Genomic DNA, 20310 nt, shown 5'->3' on the forward strand with positions numbered 1-20310 from the left:
GTCTATTTTTGAAAAAAAAAATCAATATGATTTGGTTTCAGATTACATATTGTGGTGCAAGAGTGGAAAGTATCAAGGATGATTTCTGATTTTTGCCCAAAAAAGCTAGGAGATTGGTGGCTCCATTTTCAAAAACAGGAAAGATGGGGGAGGAAAAAGTTCAGAATAATGAAAGTAGGCAATCAAGAGCCAGTGATGAACATAAGTTTGATCTTAACATATACATATATATATTTTCCAAAAACAACAACAAAAAAAGGGTAAAACAACTCTCAAAAATACATTCTGAATTCTACTTTCTGTCCAGGGCTGGGATAATTTTCCTCTATTTTCCTTGTATTCATTCCTTTAAAAATTCCATAGATTCTGTCCATTCAAAGAAAATGCCACATTTAGTGAGACTGCATATATTTCAGGATCTGTTTGGGAGATGTTTTTTCTTTGGCGGAGACCTCCCAAGCTTCATGAAAACATCTATTTATACTGGGACACAAGGAGATTTTCAGTCTGTTGCAGCTTTTATTTGCACTGCCAAAAGGAAAAACGAAAGGGTTTCAATAGTCCTTTAATTGAAACGTCCCTGGAGCAGAGGATTTGTCCTAACTCACATTTGGTTTTCCAGGCTCTCACTGGAGTTCTCCTTCCACAATGCCTAAAAAAGCCCTGGTTTTCTATGATGACAGTCCACTAAAATGCTCCACTTTTCCAATACTCACCAGCAATATGCAGCCACCCCTTATTATACATTGTTATTTTGGCCTACTCAGCATTATGCCCTCTATGAAATTTTGTGTTAAGTGGTATTATGATTGGACTATTTTCCTGAATTGGGCAAGGTTTTCCCCTTAAGCCAGCACACTGGTTTGCCTCTAAGGGTATCACTTTATCACTGCAGTTGCATAATTGGGTTCAGCTTTAGATTTGTAGCTGTTCAAATGAGCGAAATACATCTCAGGGCTGGGGGATTTCACCTAAAGCTTTGCTGTCATCCATTTGGTTTAGTAAAGAGAAGTTTTGGCCTTGACATTATAAAATGCTGAATTTGAAAAATTGAGACTAATCAGATGGTGAATCTTTTATTTATGATAGTGTCAAAATATTCCTGGCTCCTTTTGTGGAGGAAATCTACTGGTTTACTGTGGACATTCTTATCTTCTTTCCTAATAAGATGAATGGAGTTACTCTTCCTGCTATATTTTGACAGGAAAAACAAAGATTGGATCTGGGTATTTTGGCAAAAGCTCTTAAATCAGAGGGACTATACTCTTTACAACATTGTTAGCCACTCATGAGAAACTACTATTATGAATACAGTAAACAAATAGGCATTTTATTTTTAATAAAAAAGAGTGAATTAAGTTCAACTGATCTCAAGGCTCTAAAGTGTCTTTCCTGACTCTGTTAAATAATGTAAGGATATATAACAACAGCGAGAATTCACTTGGTATATTTATAATAGAAATCTATTTTAGTGAGGAAAACTATATTTTAAATTCAAGGATGCTTCATTTTTTACAAACATGAATTTGGAATATTTTATACTAAAGAATTCCCCTAGTACCACAGATCAGTTATAAATATTAATGGAATTTCAAGAGATTCTTTTCTGATTCCAGTGCTTAATATTCATTCATATTATGCAGGGAATTCAATGTCCTGTACAGTAACATGTGGATTCTTCTCATTATATAAATGAGCACACATATGGAATCTGTAGGGGCAATGATAATTAAAAATAGCAGGGCCCACATATGATCTTAGAGGGCATATAAAAGTCTTCTCAGCTCACTTAATAACAAGAAAGTTACTGGTAATAAACCAAAGGACTCTTTAGGCTCAATTTACTCAATAATGTCATATCTGGGCAAAAAGATGGATTGGTGATTCTGAACAGAGTTAAAAATGCTAACTGATATAAAGTATTTATGAAATGCAATGAAGTGATTTCCTGTGGTGAGATTCTGCAGTCAGACTTCGAAATCTGCTCTTGAATTAGTCTCAGCTCTTTGATTTGCTAACGACTTACTTCACAGTGCTTAGTCTTCTCAGACTATTTGTAGTGTAAATTTTTTTTTGGAAAAATTCTTATTCAAAAAACGATTTGACATCCCATAAAAAGAAGAACTGCATCTAACTTTACGTTCTCTGAGTTTAATAACTCATTCAGGTAATAAGATATTGTTTAGCCTTCCTAATGTGTAAGTATAAGTATTATTTTTAACAAAGGGTAATTTTTAACTAAACCTGCACTATTAGTGTGTCATTCTCTCTTCTGTCTCTCAAAATAAAGATTTATAGAACTACTAGACTAAAACCATAAAATAATTTGTATGTAACAACAATTATTAAGTTGGCATTTACTATGCACCTATGTGCCAGGCATGATATTAGAAGTTTTGGATATACTATTTCATTCAATCTTTATAACATTTCTGGGAGCCATTATATTTACAGTACAGGTAAGTAAGTGAAGCTCAGAGAGATTAAGAAGGTTAATCATGATCATAGAGCTATTAGGTTGAATCACATGAAAATGCTGATATTGGACCATTTTTAATCTATAAAGACAGCAATATCATATGCTTCAACCTAATTCTAAGTGCTGAGTTACAGTATGAAAATAGGTCTGTGTGATTCAGAAGTCCACTGCAGTATATTAGATAATACTGGTTATTTTTCACCACCCATAATAATAAAAACCAAATCATGAATTATACAATAAAGAATCACTCACCAAGTTGGGTTAATATGAACTCATCATTTATAGCAAGATTCCTATGCAAGATATTTCATTTTAATATCATTCTGATATAAAAAGAGAGATAATTGCTAAACTATGGCAGAGAAATGGCACATTTGCAGAGCTTATCATATATTTTCTAAGTTAAATATCTTAGCTGGAGCACAGTTGTTCTTTAACAAACTATTAAAAAGAAATATCCTTCACAAAGAGAACAGTGGGATTCTTTGAAGTGTAACTTTGGAAATCAAGGTTTGTGTTACAGTGCATCATTCAAAGCAGATGTATTTTCCTCAGAGACCACAGTAAAATTGTTGCTAAGAATACTTGTTTCTCCTTTTCAGGTTTTACTGAAAATACTATATAGTCAAGTATTCGCAATGTTCTAGGCATGGTACAGAACATCCAGAAAGAGGCTTCTAATCATTCTAATTGCGAAGAACTCGCATATGCTTTTCAATGGCTTTCAGATTCAGCAATTAAATGAAGAGCTTATTCATTTTATGTGATTTAAAGGGTAGTGGTAACAGACACCTAGATTGTTTTAGGGATAAACAATTTGCTGACTAGCCATTACGTTTCCTTGCTTGCTAAGTGGGCGACCAGTGCTGAAGTATTAATTCTCAATGTTATTTCAGGAGCAGGGAGGGGCATTTCAGAGTTGCAAAAAGGACTACTGGCTCAGCAAATATTTATCAAGTACTAAATACTCCTATTATGTCGTGATGTTAGTGTCTCTTATTTTCAATCTTGATCAAGATAAGAAGTATCAACGGATGTGTCACATGTGTGATGGATTGTGGCATGTATTCCCACTAAAGGAGAAAGCTTCTAATTTTGGAGAAAGCAGCACGCTCTGCAGTCAGAGCATATTACTTCTTCAGCCCATGAGACATTTAGACTGATCTGAAGAGGAATTCTTGACAGTGAGGAAAGTGGCGAAATCTTTTCTGAGGGAGCTCTCGGCAAAGGAATGATCCCATCTCTTTGGGATAACGTTGTCATGGTCCCAGATAAAAATGGACCACAATGAAGACTTGTCAAATTCTTATCCAGCTCAAGCCTTTACTGTTTCCCAGGACCTGAGGCTCACAAGCAGTCTGTGATTTACACAGTCTTACGATACTGTTCTCAACTTGCAAAGGTTTTGAGATGCCTCCAGAATGATGAAAACCAGGCATTTGTCTGGGAAGCAGAGCAGCTCACATTATTTTGAGCCCTGGGCTTATGACCCAGAGTGTTGACAGTTTCACTTCAGACCACAGTAAGGACTTAACTTCAAGATCCTTCAAAACAGCTCAGTCCCACAGACACAACCTTTTTCCAATTTCCCTCTCTGAACAGATTGACATGGTTGCAGGTATTATGGAAACAGCAAGTTGAGTTTTCTATATTTGAGATTCAGAGGATGAGGAGTTCTGTTTTAATTCAAAATAAGGTTCTCAAACAGATGTGAATATTGCCATTTAGGCAGCAGATTAAATTTCTGCAAAGGAACCAACCTAAAGAAACCATAACGTTCCTATCTAATTTCATCTTAGATATTCCAAAAAGTGTCTGGGCTATCTTAATTTAAACACCAACCCCCCCAATAAAAAGCAACCAGGATATAAAGCAACTGCTCATACCAGAACCATATTGAGGTTGTAGAGTTGTGGGAGGGCCACAAAGTAAACTAAACAGCAAACAAGTTTAAAATCTACATATTAATTCCTCTGGTCAAGCTGGAACCTCTACCACCTGGTTTTCTTCTTTCTCTTTCTTTGTTCCTTCCCCTCCCCCATTGCCTTAGGCTATCTGAAATTTTCTCCTCAATTAGGCAGAGTAATTCAGCTCTCTCACCTCTCATTTTCAAACTAGTACCTAATCTTTATAAACGCTCCCCAGAAGAAAGAATAATCCTACTAAAAGGACTGTAATTATAATAGCAAAAGTAAGTTGCTATTATATTTAATACAGCAGTTTTTTCACTAGAGAATAGTTTGCTACACACGTATTTCTTGACCTTTGTTAGCGGGGAGGTCTGAAAGACTGTGCCAATTCCCACCTGTGACCCTTGCTGGTTTTCCCTCTTCTTTACATTGGCCATCCGTATCTCCTTACAGAGCCAACACACAGTGGGGTTTCCTCTTGCTGTTTCCCTTCTCAATTGGCAGCAGAGACGGTGGCCTCTGTCCATGTTTTCTGATGCTCTCATCTCATCTATGACCTATAAATTTCATATCCACACATTTATTCATCATGAACAGTCATCTGATTCTCATTCCTGCTTTCTCCCTGACAAATGATGGATAGAAACTATACTCAGTCCCCAACACATCTGCCTGGCTCTTAGGTTCTGAACCAATTCTTGGCCAACCTGAAGGTCTTTTATAAATCTCAGCCTGACAGCCACACATTTAGGCCTATCCACAAGGGAAAATATCATTTTCAGAGAGCAAGGCAGGCAGAACATGAGGTGTAATGTTGACACAAATGGGACTTAGGGTATTTAATGTTTAAGACTCACGTTTTAGTATGGATGCTGCATAGATCTGTAATTTGGACTTGTTTATAGCTATAGAAATGCCAGGCAGCTGTAGACTTACCCTTTTGCTGTTTCTTGGACATTTCATGACTTATATGCATCTATTGAACTTTTTTGGCATCCCCAGGAGAAAGTTAAATCATATTCCCTATTACAGTTTCTGATTTATTCATGGATTTAAATGTTCCACAGCCCTCATTTTTCATTTCCTCACCTTAAAGAAAAGAGATTATTGGGTTAATGTTGACAGAAGACCATAACTTTTCCTTTAAAAGCTCATAATATTGTCAAAAGGCAACACAGCCCTTCCTGGTTTTGATCATGAGTGTGAATTAGCATTCTATATATCGTATAGATCAGTGCATCTCTATATTCATGAGAACTCTTACATGGCTGCAAATTACTAGTGCAACAGAGCATCATGTATCTTATTTCATTCAGAATTTCTCATTTGAGCAGACTTCATGAAACTGTGTTTTGTGAGCATAGGGACTATGGAATCCTCAGTCCTTAGCACAATGCCTGGCACACAGAAGGAATTCAATACATAATTGTATATATTTGTACAATTGAATGAGGATGAAAGACACAAATATTTGGGAGTTCAATTTTGCTGAAAGACACTTCCATAGCAGTATATTCCATAAGATACATTTAAAGTTTATTTTTGATTTCTGTATTTAGCTGACTTTCTACTTTTATTCCATCTCTGGCATTGATTTTCATACTGAGTTAAGTTGCTTTGCAAGTGAGAGGGCAAATGTTATCTTAGATGTAAATCTTTCCCATTGAGGATAACTTGACAGGGAAACTAGAGGCTGACAGGGGTCTGTTGTTTTTACTTTGTGTGCAAATGTTCTCCTTACAAAATGGGCTGAGTTATTTCATTCTCTAATGAAAGTCCCCTCCTCTTTATTTTAAATAACAGAGATGGAGTTGGGATCTCGCTAGGTATTCCAGGCTGGTTGTGAACTCCTGGCCTCAGGCAATCCTCCTGCCTTGGCCTCCCACAGTGGTGAGATTATAGGCATAAGCAACCATACCTGGTTCCCATATTTGGTTTTAAAAGTGAGAAATATATGAAATCAGACTATTCTATTTTATAATTTGTGCCTATTAATTTAAATAACAAAAAATAGATATTTTTATGTATACATGTATGTGTATATACACATATTATATATAAGTACTTATACATATTCTCTCTATATATTTTTTTCTTCCTGAGAGACCACCCCAAGATCTGATATTACCATCATATTTTGTGACATCACTATAATAATGAGATGAATATTTGCTATTAGTATTTGACAGCTGTTAATTAAATTGCCTTAACAGATTTATAGGGAAAACATCGGTTACATAATTGAATTACAAATAACTATGTCTATTATATAAACAACAAAATATCATGATTACTAGTCACTGCTTATTATTTTAAGATGAGGATTACTACTTTATCTGAGAGCTCTGATATTTTAAAACAAAAGCCCAAACTGGAAACCTGACAGTTTTTCATGATTATGGTTCTTCTTTTCTTTTCCTTCTTTCTTTTTCCCCTCTTCTTGGTCTTCCTTTTTTGTTCTACTTATAAAGTTTTACCTGTCTGGATTGCATTTTCTGCAAGTTCAAATAGTTCCATGTTCATTCAATTCTTAAGAGGACCATTTTGTGTTATAAATTTCATGGCTATTTGTTTAACTGGAATAATCATGAACTCTTTTAAATGTCACAACATGAATGGATTTAAAGTCACAGGACCATCCCAATTATTTATAACATCTCATATTATGTCCTTGTTTTTATAAAGAGTTGACGTAATAGTCATATGGAATAACATTCTTGCATATTTTGCAAAATAGCCATTAAAGGTATTATATATTAGTGTTTGTTACTCAGAGATTCTAACAATAAAATTCTTGCAAGGATAAACTCTATGAATAAACTCTAAGTTTGTTCATTTGCTTTTCTTCTTTTAAGATGAGTTGGATTATTTTCTTTGGTAAGATATTGAAAACTATGTCATTATGTCCATTGGCCATCACATCTCTAGAATTCAGATTGCCTTAATCGCCTCAGATTGCTGCCTATTGGCTATTTTATTGATCATTAACACTCCTCCAGATGGTGACAAGGAAAGAATGCTAAATTTCTGATCAATCATTTTCAGGGTTGCTTACTCATTTTATTTATTTAAGCTGCCCTAACTCCTATCTGTACTGGTAACAGAGGCTGCATTCACCTAAGTTAGATTTTTATATTTATGCCCTTTGCTTCAGAGACTATAATGTCCAAATTGAAGACTGGAATTGTTAATTATAATAATAGGTACCATAAATACTGACTTACTTTCTAAATGCCAAGCAAAGCTCTTCATATGTTCAAATCATTTAATTCTCAGTAACCCTTTGGTATGGTATGGTATTATTTTACTCATCTTATTAAGGAGGCAACAGATAGTTTAATTTACCCAAAGTTACACAGTTAGTCAGTGGTGCTGAGTTGAGTCTGGACTCCCGGACAGTCTAACTTCAAATTTAAGATCCTGGGATGGAGCTCAGAGATCTTCTTCAGAAGTAAATGTATCTCACTTGTGGCACTATTCCTTATGTCCTCTACATGACAGACATTGCTAATTGTTGGCAGATCTTTTTCTACTGAGTCTATACCCAGCCTGGGAATCATTCTTAGTTGTTGTCCCAGGTGGCAATTACTTACTGAATGATTCTCAGTTGTGTTGAAACCTATTTATCATTCACACAGGTCTAATCTGTTCCTTTTACAGAATGATTTATGCCAAATGTTTTAGTAGAAACTGGCTAAATGTTCACCAGATCCACTTTTTCTTCCTACATATATAGGTAGACTACATTTCCAGCTTTTCTTCCAAATAAGTGTCGTCACATAACCGTGTCCTAACCAACAGAATGTGAGCACACCTGAGGTGCACCATTTCTAGGCTTACCTCTAAAAACTCCTCTGGCTCTCCTCCATCCTCTTTCCATCCACAGATTGATGTCTATGAGTACACTGACTCTGTTAGTTACCTGATGAAGTTTGCAGAAAAATGGATGGAGCCTGCGTTCCTAAATAAAGCTTTGAAGAAAGCTACCTACCAATCACAAATACCTGTTTGGGTTTTATATGAGCAAGAAATAAACCTCAGTCATGTTCAGGCCATTAAAGGTTTTGGGTATGTTTACTACAAAAACTAGCATTACAAATACAAGGCCTATACAAAAGTACAAAAGTAGCATTTTTTCAGAAGCAGAATCTGAATCTAGGTCTTGTAAGTCCCAATTCTTGCCACTACGCCAAGCTTACTAATTTTAAAAACTAATATGATAAACACCTTATTTTAATATAAGTTTTCTCAAATTTTAACTCCATGAAGATTTGAGTTCATTGGCAACAAGGGTTCTCTCATTTCTAAAAAAATCTCAAGTATTTCCCAATTGATACCTTCAGGACCAGACCTCCCACTCCAGTTATCTGGCCTATAATTCCTGCCCAGGTGTGAAGCATGAAAGGTGACATCAAGTCAGTGCTTCTAAAATGTATACTTGGGAACCATTTCTATGGGATGTTAGTAGGTTTGGTGCTGAAATACAATAACCCATGGTCAAGCACATTTAGGAAATTCTAGATTAAAAGAAGTAAAAAGGTGTCTTTTCTGTAGGAATATCCTTTAATAAGATAACATGTCCTGAGATTCTCCAAAATAAACGTCTGTAGTATTTTGCAAATTTATTTGATGACAGAGCCCTTTTTCAAAGAGCAACTCAAGGAAATAGTGTTCCACTGAACACATTTTGGGAAACACAAACAAGGATATTGGGGCATATTCATAACTATTGTTACTTAAAGTTGGGTCTAGTACATCTTGGAATCTACTCCCTCTGCCTAAAGAAACTTTGGTTCTGGCTGTGCCTTTCTACATGTACTACCTATTCCTGACTTCTAACAAATGATTATGCCTTGATCTTTAGGCTTCTTCTATATCCTCTAGCTCTTTTCAAGACTTAACAACTGACTGTATTTTGTGGTCTCCACCATGCCAGACTTTATCTTGTTGCTTCTCTACCCTGACGGAACACAAATGTTTGATTGGTTGTGTATGTATGTTGTAGTATTAATTCTTGATTCAATCAAACACCCCACATAAAGCAAGGGTGTGGGGTAGTATTACTGGCGTAAAGAAACATCTCCTGGCTGGGTACAGTGGCTCACGCCTGTAATCCCAGCCCTTTGGGAGGCCAAGGCGGTTGGATCACTTGAGGTCAGGGGTTCGAGACCAGCCTGGCCAACTTGGTGAAACCCTGTCTCTACTAAAAGTACAAAAAAAATTAGCTGGGCATGGTGACAGGCACCTGTACTCCCAGCTACTTGGCAGCCTGAGGCAGGAGAATCACTTAAGCCCAGGAGGCAGAGATTGCAGTGAGCAGAGATCTTGCCACTGCACTCCATCCTGGGCAACACAGCGAGACTCTGTCAAAAACAAAAACAAAAACAAAAACAAAACAAACAAAAAAAACAACTCTTACTGTCCTAGTTAAATATCAATATCAATAAAATCAGTGAAGTTACATTATATGGGCATTTGTAGTATGTGAATTCAGCTAGACCCATTTAGTATCCTGGCCCCCAGATAGAAAAAATAGTTTAAATGCAAAGCAGTTAGATTTTATGTTATGAAATGCCATTACTGGCATTCTGTATCACTTAATTTAAAACTTGCATAATTGAAGATTAATTTCCCATACAGCTGTCAAAGAAAAGCAGGCATTTCTTTGCTTGCTGAAGTGGTACCACCATGGGCTGTAGCAAAAACATGGTTTCCAATTCAGGTAGCCCACTCCTTTTAATATTGTATGATTGTTGATATAAAAAAAATTTAAATTCTATTATTTCAAATGCTTCCAATCACATGAGAGAATTTATTAATCTTTTATGTTGTACTCTTTAAAATTTGCATAATTTTATAAATTACTGCACTGTACTGTGGGTGCTTTTACCCACCATCCTACTCCATTTTTACAGCAGATTTATAGTCTGTTAGGAGATATGACTCTGTTATTTCTTTCCTTCCTGTGTGCCTTTCATAGTAGAAAATATCACTGGGTCCTACAATTCCAAACCAACTTTAATCTGGCTTCACCAAAGAAACAGAAATCTACTGAATGTTGGGAAAATAGTTGTACTGAATTTACTGAAAGATGTTACATCATTCTCTAAAATGTCATATAGTTTTAAGAAACTTTGAAGGTAAGTTTGAATATACATGACTCTTTTTATGTGACAACTTTAGAACTTTACCTCCCATATAAGATGTGACTCTACTTGGAGATAATGGACATTATTGATTGCTAAGCCAGCATTTAGTACTTCCTTTCTTCCTCCTAACAAAACTCTATCTTATTCAGATAGCACTCCTCATAACTAAGGGAAAGATGATCCTAGTACCAGTTCCAGGACTAGATCTGGACTTGTGTAGGCTTACCACGTTGCTCCCACCCTCTTTGCCAGTGACTGGTTTTGGAGCACTCAAGTAATCCAATTCTGGTCTGTGACACATGAGGAGAAGTCGACCAAAAGGCTTCTGTAAAGATTTCCTTGATTATTATTAGTATATATTATTATTATTTTTTGAGACAGAGTCTCACACTGTCACCCAGGCTGGAGTGCAGTGGCACGATCTTCACTCAGTGCAACCTCCGCCTCCTGGGTTCAAGCGACTCTCCTGCCTCAGGCTCCCGCGTAGCTGGGATTACAGGCGCCTGTCACGACGCCCAGCTATTTTTTTGTAATTTTAGTAGAGATGGGGTTTCATTACGTTGACCTGGCTGGTCTTGAACTCCTGACCTCGTGATCCACCCACCTTGGCCTCCCAAGATTTCCTTGATCCTTAGCCAGTGATAGTTCATTTCATTCCTAAGCATGTTGTTAGGTTCAGTGTGACTCCAATAGCTATTGCCATCTTGCTGCCAGTCCTCTGAGGATGTCAACATTGAGAGTAGAAGAGAGCAGAGAAAGACAAAACCTAGGTCTTTTAAGATATTGCTCAGTTCCTGAATCAATGAACCCTGAAGTCTCTCCAATCTTCTCCTTAGATAATGTATTATTAGTCAGCTCAGGCTACTATAACAAAATACCATAGACTGGGTGACTTAAACAACAGAAATTTCTCACAGTTCTGGAGGCTGGGAAGTCCAAGATCAAGGTGCCGGTAGATTTGGCTCTTAGTTGGGGCTGTGTTCCTGGCTTGCAGATAGCTGCCTTCTTATTACGTCCTCACATGGTATGTGCAAGCCAGGATAGAGAGAGAGAGCTTTCTCTCTTTTGTTCTTCTTATAAGGCCATCAACCCTACATGGATAGGGTCCTACCTTTAGGACCTCATTTAATCTTAATTACCTCCTAGAACCCCATCTCTAAATACAACCATATTGGGCTTAGGGCTTCAACCTATGTCTATGGAGGAGACACAATTCAGTCCATAGTAGATAATATAACAAATGTCTTTATGCTGTTAAACAAGTTTAAAATGTTTTTCTGTTATATACAACTGAATACACCCTGACAGATATCATATCTTATGATGAAATATACAAAGGATAATATCTAATTCATGCCATATAACATGAAAAGATCAAGGGTTAATCTTCTTTTCTCAGAATAAAGCAGTTGTAGAGTTAAAAATGGTTAGTCCATTGCAGTTCTAAGGCATTTCATGAACTGCTGATTGTACATATATGTGGTATCATGTTAACATAAACAGTCCAGCCCTAAGGGAGTTTTAAGTTATAAAAGAAACATTTTTCTAAGATCATGAGCTCTGATATAAAAACCATACTCCAGCCCAGTTCTATCATTATGAAGGTCTGGTGAGCTGAGAGATGTTAGTTGGTGATTTTATCAAGCCAGACTTCTAACTAATGGCTTGGTGAAGCCATCACTGTCCCATAAAATACCATAACAGATTGACAGGACGATTCAAGAGTTTTAGTCATTTTACATCCTTATGGTTATTCCACAAAAAGCAGCATCTCAGGGATCACTGCAATCCTACAAATGAGAATACACTTTCACCTTTTTGCCTAAAAGGAATCAGTTATGATTTTCTTACAATTCAAATCTAACTTTTATAACTATCTTCAACAAAAACGGTGGAGTGTAGATTTATCACATTCTAGTAAAGCTCTCATGAAACATTTTACTCGTTACATTGTTTCTAAAGTAAATTTACCATTTTCCCCCAGATGAAATGCAAATAAACAATAAAATTATATTGAAGTGAAGGATTTTCATAACATAGTAAAATTCTCCTTTAATTTCCAGCTGAGGGAGTGGAAGAGTAGCACTTATCAAATTAGAAAAAAAAATACCCAAACCAAACAAACAAAAACAAACTTCACCAAGAAACAAAGGAGAGATACATTTGCATATAGATGCATCCATATTAAAGAAATAGAACTTGGGTCATTTTGAAATCTTAAACCTTCTGACACTATTTTCATGAACTCAGTAATATAAACCATGTGGTGAATGAAATTCTGAAAAACTTTGCCGGTTTCACTGTGTATTTTATTACTGGCCAAATGTGACATTAAATTTTATGCCCTGTGGCTTGGAGTTAAATGCTTGCTCTGTTCAGAATGGCAACACTCAATTAAACAGCATTTTTCATGATCTACACCCACCATTGTTACTGTATTTAAGGGAAATAATGGGGGTACTGACCTATATTGCGCTTCTTATTATCAATGGAGACGAAGCGTATGCAGGGATTGCTGGTGATGTACTGCCCAGCCCAAGGGACATCAATCTTCGTGCCAGCTTCATAAAAGAGGCCCAGAGCATATCGAGAGGAGTAGCTCACAGCCTCTAGTTGCTGCCTTTGGCATTCACTAATTACTGTGGAAGAAAAAATAAAAGGCATCAAACTTAAAAATATCATCTTTCCTTTTAGTACATCAAATATAAAACTCCTTTAAATCAGTTACAACAGCTTCTACCAACTCCATCTCACTTACAATGAATTTTGAAAGGTAATGTAAAATAGCATCAGCTCTAATTTCTTTTTGGAATAATTCTTAACTTTGGCACATTGTTTTTATGAAGTTGAAGGTTCACAATCTTTGGAATGGCACTCAAGGTTCTCGAAATCTGGCTCCAAATTGCTTTTCTATTCTGATATCCTAGTCCTTGGACTGTCTGGCCACATTATAGATTCCATATACTGACCCCTTACTACAAGTCAGGGTATTTGCTATATACTTGACATAAGCATTTCACTCTATCATAATAGTTTTAAAAGGTAGAGTATAATTTCCAAGTTACAGATGAGGAGGCTGATGCTCTATCTCTTATGACCTCTTAAATTGTTCCATGGATACAAGGTGGGAATAACACACACTGGGGCCTGTTGGGAATGGGGGCATTGTGGAGGGAGGGCATCAGGATGAAGAGCTAATGTATGCTGGGCTTAATACCTAGGTGATGGGATGATCTGTGCAGCAAACCACCATGGCACATGATTATCTATGTAACAAACCTGAGTATCCTGCACATGTATACCTGAACTTTAAAGTTGAAGAACACAAAAACTGCTACACACACACACACACACACACACACACAAATTGCTCCATGTCATAGAGTGATTTGTTCGCCTGTCATCTTTCTGCCAGTGCATTATAATAGCTTCTTAAGCAGAGGGACCACACCTTAGTCATCTTTGTTTACAGGTCCCTACTGTACTCATTACAAGCACACCAAAGATGAAACTTTAAAGGGATAGAAAGGCAAACACAGACATGCAAAGAAATAATGTCTTTGTCAACTTCTTCACAAAAGAAGTTGAAATGTAGGAGGTAAATAATAGGAAAAGCCTGGAAAAGGAATTGAGTAGGTTTAGGTTTAAATCCTGACTCTCCACTTACCAGATATGTGACACTGGTTAAACTACTTAATTGCTCTGATTACAGTTCTCTTGTCTATACTCGCAATAATAGTACAGAATGCATTAGTCTGTTGTGAGGATTATATGAAATAATGCATAGCACAGTGCTTGGCATATAATAAGTGTTCATTAAATAGTGACTTTTTCTACTATAGATAGAAAAAAATACTTGGGAAAATGGGACAAGAAAACATACTTAGGAAAATGGGATAATGTTCCATCCTGAGGTGGGGAAAGAAGACATATTTTCCACTTTTTACTTTCTATCTCCAATACCCCTACCTTTAAGGTCTCAGGGAGCTGCTTGTTTATGTATGTACAACATTAATAGTTTAGGTTTCAGAGAAGGTCATAGTTCTGTTCTGCCTTAGAAGGCTCGTTCAGACATGGAACACATGGGAAATTCTCATTTAATTGGGGTAAAATATCCTAATCTACAACAGTAGGGATAAGCAAACCTCAAGGATGAGGGGGCAACTTTAGTTAAATATTACAGAAGTAGCTTTAGGAGGTAGAGAGAGGCAGGAAAGGGATTCAATAAATGATTATAGCACAGTAATAATCCTATACATTATTTCAACTATAAAACATTTTTACAACCATGACCTAATTTAGTCTTCACAAAAGCCATCCTCATTTCACATCCCCAGGAAGGTGAGATTCAGATTGGTTAACTAACCTGCCTTAGGTTACACAGCTTCCAAGTTGTGTGGCCAAGATGAAGCCAGAGCTCCCACATTGGAGCTACACATATATTCTTATAACCCTACACTTTCCTCTGCTCATCTGCAAGTCTGAGTTTCAGAATAAACTTTGGCATTGCTTTCTCCTTGACATTAATGGCTATTTTGTATTCATAAGTAAAAGCCATATTTCCCTTTAACCGTAATTTTCTGCCTTATTAAAAGCTGTAACTACTTGATGAACGAATGATCTGACATTGGCCTCATTACACTCAATGAATTTGGAACTTCATTTTTTAATTTAATCTGCTTTTAAAGTTGTGGCTTGATGTTATACTTACTGTTTTCTAATAGGGAGGAGGTGAAACATATTAATGCTAGCCGCTGAGCACATAATCACTGTTTCCCATTTTTTAAATTAAAAAAAAACCAAACAAACACTAACCAAACAAAACTGTGTAGTTAGCTACTTAGTAACTGAAAGGGCCTAAAACTTTTATTTTTTTTAACCAACACTGAAGGGTCAATATGTTGACAACCAAATCAGTCCTCTCCCCACCCCCCTATTTTTTGCTAGCTTTTAGACAAACTGCCAAGTGGTAAATCCCACTGGGTAGCCCGTTGAAAAGGTAATTGATATCTATATAGAAAAAGCAATTAACCTTACACACCCTTGTCTATTCCAGGGGCTCTACAATTCATTCTGAGAACAGGGAGGTGAGACTTCTGACTGAAACTATCACAATTTCTGGACATTCACTGACAAAAACTTTGTCTTCAGAGCCTTAAAAGTTTTTTATTGTTGGAATGCGGGCAGCATCCTAAAAAAAGATCTCACTTTGTTTTAAAAAGTTTCTAGTGCAAAATGCTAAAGAACCCAGCCCTAGGTCCCACATATTTTGGCAAGCAAAACAATAGATTCTTTCTTATCATGTTTTCAAATAGGACAAATGACCACAAATCAAGGCTTATATAAAAAGGCCTAATTCCAAAGTAATAAATCTTTACCTGGCTGTCATCCTCATTTAATTCTCAACCAATAGGATTATATAATCCAATAGGATTATATAACCCACAAACACACATACACACACATATATGTAAGATATGTTATATAATATATATCTTACACATACATAAATAATATAAAACATATTTTATGACTATGAGTAAAATGGCTAAAAATTGTAGTGAACAGAGTAGTTCACATACATACTTTCATTAATGAGGAAAATTGTGCTTATTTCATTCTCCTTGTGCCTGTGTCTTTGTGTGCATGAGTGGGTTTGTGGGAGGTGAAGAGCAGAGGGAGAAAAAGAGAGAGGGAAGAGGAGAGTGAGAGAGAGGAACAGAAGACCTGGCTGTACTCTTGAATAACACTGAGCAAATATTTCATTTTCTTTGTTTCCTCATGTAATTTCATTCTGTTAGTTTCCAAACCTATAAAAGAAGGTTAATAATACATATTCTGCCTATTTTCTACATTTTTTGGTGACAATCAAATCAATCTATCCATCCATCCATCCATCCATCCATCCATCCATCCATCCATCCATCCATCCATCCATCCATCCATCCATCCTTCCATTACTTTATGCCATGCACTTTTCTAGACGTTAGGGCTGTAAAGCAGAAAGATAAAGTCCCTGCTCTCATGTAGCCTACATACTAGTGGCAGAAAGGCCATTATAAATCAATAATCAAGTAAATGATATGTCAGTTGGTGATAATAGCTATAAGGAAAAATAAAGCAGGTAAAGGGATAAGTAACAGGTTTGAGTGAGGCTGTTTTATATAGACTGTCAGGGGTATGTGTTACCTCTGAGGTTTTTACTTGGATTGACATGGGAAGCTACTACTCGTTATGAGCCAGGGAAAGACATGGCATTCCTTCTGTCTTAAAATTCTCATTCTGGCTACTGGTGAAGATACAGGGGTGCAAGAGTGGAACTGGGGCAAGCAGCTTTTGCAGAAGTCTTAGATTAGAGAGAACAGTAGAGGAAGCCAGAAGTGGTTACAGTTTGGATGAAATATATAGGGTGTGTGTGTGTGTGTGTTTGTGCATATGTGTATATACTCTTAAACAAAAATTATGAGAGGCTATTGATTTGGGCTAAGATCTTGCACTAGGTCCCAACAGACCAACCTAAACTGGAGTCACTCATGCTAATGTTCCTGATCGCCAAACCAAAACCTAAGCTGTTACTTGCAAGATCCGACCTGAGAGATTAGGGGAGAAGGTCAGTTTTCCAAAAACAAAAAAACAAAAAAAAAAAAGAAAAAAAAGGAAATCCACAACAACCAATCCAAAGGGCCCAGTCAACCTGAGCTGAGCGGGCATAATAACCAAGTCCCCACTGCTTTAATCCATACGAGGAGAGTAACCTTTAGTAACCTGATGTTAACCAATTTACCTTTTGCACTAGATGTTTCCTTGTTCCCGCTCAAGTTGCCTTACAAAAACCAACTCATGGCCAGTGGAGTTCTCTATTAAACCCATTCACTGGCCATGACCTCATGGCCAGTGGAGCTCTTGTCTGTTTTATAGACTGGATGCTGACTGGTTTATGAATTGCTAATAAAAGTCAATTAACTCATTAACACTTCATTTGTTGAAATGTTGTCATTTCACATACATGCACACAATATATGTGTATATAAATATATAATATGTATAATGTAAATTTTAATAGAGGTTTAACATACATAGAGAAAATTATGCCTTGATGAATTTTCATGAAGTAAACACACCCGTATAACCGGCAGCCAGATCAAGAAACAGAGCATTACCAGGATCCCAGAAGCTACCTTCTGCTCCTTTTCCAGGCACTCTTTTCCTGCGGCACGTAATCAGGAATCCTAAATTCCAACATCATAGATTACTTTAGCTGTTTTTGAACTTTACATAAACAGAATGATATGGTATATATTTTTTGTGTCTGGCTTCTTTCACTCAATATTATGTTTGTTATATAAATGTTGTTAGATGTAGTTAATTAATTGTAGGACAGTATTGCTTATACGTATATACTACAAGTTACTTATCCATTCCACTGTTGATGAATATTGGGATTGTTCGTAGATTTTGGTTATCACACATTTAATGTGAAGAACAAATGTACGTGATTCTCTAGTACTGGAATTCTGGAATGATGGAGCTCACATAATTCAGTTTTAGTAAATACTGCCAAATGGTTTTCTAAAGTGATTGTACCAGTTTGTACTTCCACCAGGTGTGTATGAAAGCTGAGTTGTTCCACATTGTTGCCAGAATTGGCTACTATCTGTCTTTTTAATCTGGGATGTAGAGATACTATTACATTGTGGTTTTAATTTGTATTCCATGGTGACTAATACTTGAAAACTCTTCCATGTTTGTCATTCATATATCCTTTTGTCACTGCTTGTTCAAATCTTTGCCCATTTTTTCTTTTGGGCTGTCTTTTTCTTATTGCAATACAGGAGTTCTTTATATATTGTGGATATGAATCTTAAATATGAATTTATTTAAAACTTCCTTCCTGAGTGGCCTGCCTTTTAACCCTCCTAAAAGTATGATTTGATGAACAGAGTTTTAATTTTAATATAGCCCAACTTATTTTGTTTTCATTTATAATTAACACTTCTGCGTCCTGCTTAAGATGTTTTTGCCAATAGCCTACTTCAAGATCATAAAGATGTTTTCTTAGGTTTTTTTTTTTTTTTTTTTTTTTTCCCCCTGAAAGCTTTATTAGTTTACATTTCATGAGATTTTGGACATATTTTAAAGTCATAGGCAGCCAGGATTCCTATTGGCTTTGAAAGGTGGTGCGAGAGAAAGAGACCAAATATATTGAATGCTACTTCCCCTCATTCACCCTAATTAAATAAACAATAGCTTTATTATCCTATTATTTTAGAAATTACAATATAAAAATAAGACACTAGATTGTAAGCAACTTGAGGCAAAGACTGTGCTTCATGAGCTTTGTATGTCCGGGTCCTACAACAGTGACTAGTGAACAATGGCATTCAATAAATACAATGAATATATCCTTATTTCAGAAAATTTGGCAAGTAGGCAAGGATATAAAGAGGGAAAAGGTAAAAATATCACCGTATTTTCATTATTCAGATAAACAAGTAACATTTTGATGTTTTTCCTTTAGTATTATGATAGTTTTTCTCTAAACATGGTTGTGATCAGATTGGACATATAATTTTGTGTACTGAATTTCTGCTTACCGTAAGACCAAAAGCCCTAATTGTAAATATTTTAATGCCTCTATAATATTTGATGAAATGTATGTTACATAATTTGTTTAATCATTGCATTAATGTTGAACATTCATTTCCTGTTTTCTATTATAAGAAACACTATTATGCACATCTTTGTGCAGATTTTTATCTATGTTTCTAATTATTTTCCTTAAGATAGAAATTGAAAGTGGAATTACTGTTAAATGGTTTTTCAGAAACACTATACCAATTTATAATTTCTACTAATGGTATACAAAAGACCCATTTCACTGTATTCCTTGCTTATATTAAGTAATTTCTGTTATTTGCTAGGAAAAATAGATCTCGCTTTGGTTCTAATATAGTAAGACTGAACATTCTTCATATGACTAAAAGCCTGTATATATTTTCTCTTTTGCAAGCAATCTGTTCATGTCATTTTGCTAACTGGTCTATTAGATTCTTCATGTTATTAAATTGATTTATATTAATGGGTGATACTGGCATTCTAAATTTATTGTATGTAATACAATTTTTCCTGTTTACTTTTTAGTATTGTATATATTATAATATTTACAAGGATAATCAGTTTCTTTCCTCCCTCCCCATGACTCTTCTTTCTTTGAACAGAGACAAGAAGTCTATTTATGCTGGTTATTCTTGCTCTCCTATGTCCACTCCTTGCCCTTCTCTGCTTTGATCTGTGCCCAGGGAGACTGGCTCCTTTACGGGCTGAATTCCTAGAGTTCTGGATTCTGGAAGGTTTTGGTCAATTGGTGACATAGGCAGGGGATTCTCAGGTAGGAGACAGAGGCTGGAATATTGATTCCTCCTGTTCCGTCCTGCTTTGCCAGGTATTGGCAATGGTGAGCTCCTTTACAGCTAAAGTTCCTTTCAGGTGGCTCTTCTCCCCTAGTTCCAACTCTCATGGGGCATTGGTAACCTTTTCTTCCCTTACCCATTTAGGCCTAGGACTAGTAATGGCTTCCTGCTGTTACTAGTTCCTAGGTGCCACAACATCCCTGGCTGGCTGCCTTAACCCTGCCCACTGTTTTGTGAATACCCCTTCCTTAAATTCTTTTTTTGGAGACAGAATCCCACTCTGTTGCCCAGGATGGAGTGCAGAGGTGCAATCTTTGCTCACTGCAACCTCCGCCTCCTGGGTTCAAGCTATTCTCCTG

The 20310-nt window shown here is 36.3% G+C and overlaps 1 protein-coding gene across 2 annotated transcripts in view; it reads right to left on the reverse strand.

The window, feature by feature from the left end:
* The window catches only part of RNLS (renalase, FAD dependent amine oxidase), a 321473-nt gene that overhangs the window by 69576 nt on the left and 231587 nt on the right, over window positions 1–20310 (reverse strand). For both annotated transcript variants that reach the window (XM_025396729.1, XM_025396728.1), the window contains exon 5: window positions 13007–13180. In XM_025396729.1, coding sequence (XP_025252514.1) covers window positions 13007–13180 — 174 coding nt within the window. The remainder of the gene's footprint in view (window positions 1–13006; window positions 13181–20310) is intronic.

The sequence above is a fragment of the Theropithecus gelada genome, chromosome 9 (assembly GCF_003255815.1).
Source record: "Theropithecus gelada isolate Dixy chromosome 9, Tgel_1.0, whole genome shotgun sequence".
Taxonomy (NCBI): domain Eukaryota; kingdom Metazoa; phylum Chordata; class Mammalia; order Primates; family Cercopithecidae; genus Theropithecus; species Theropithecus gelada.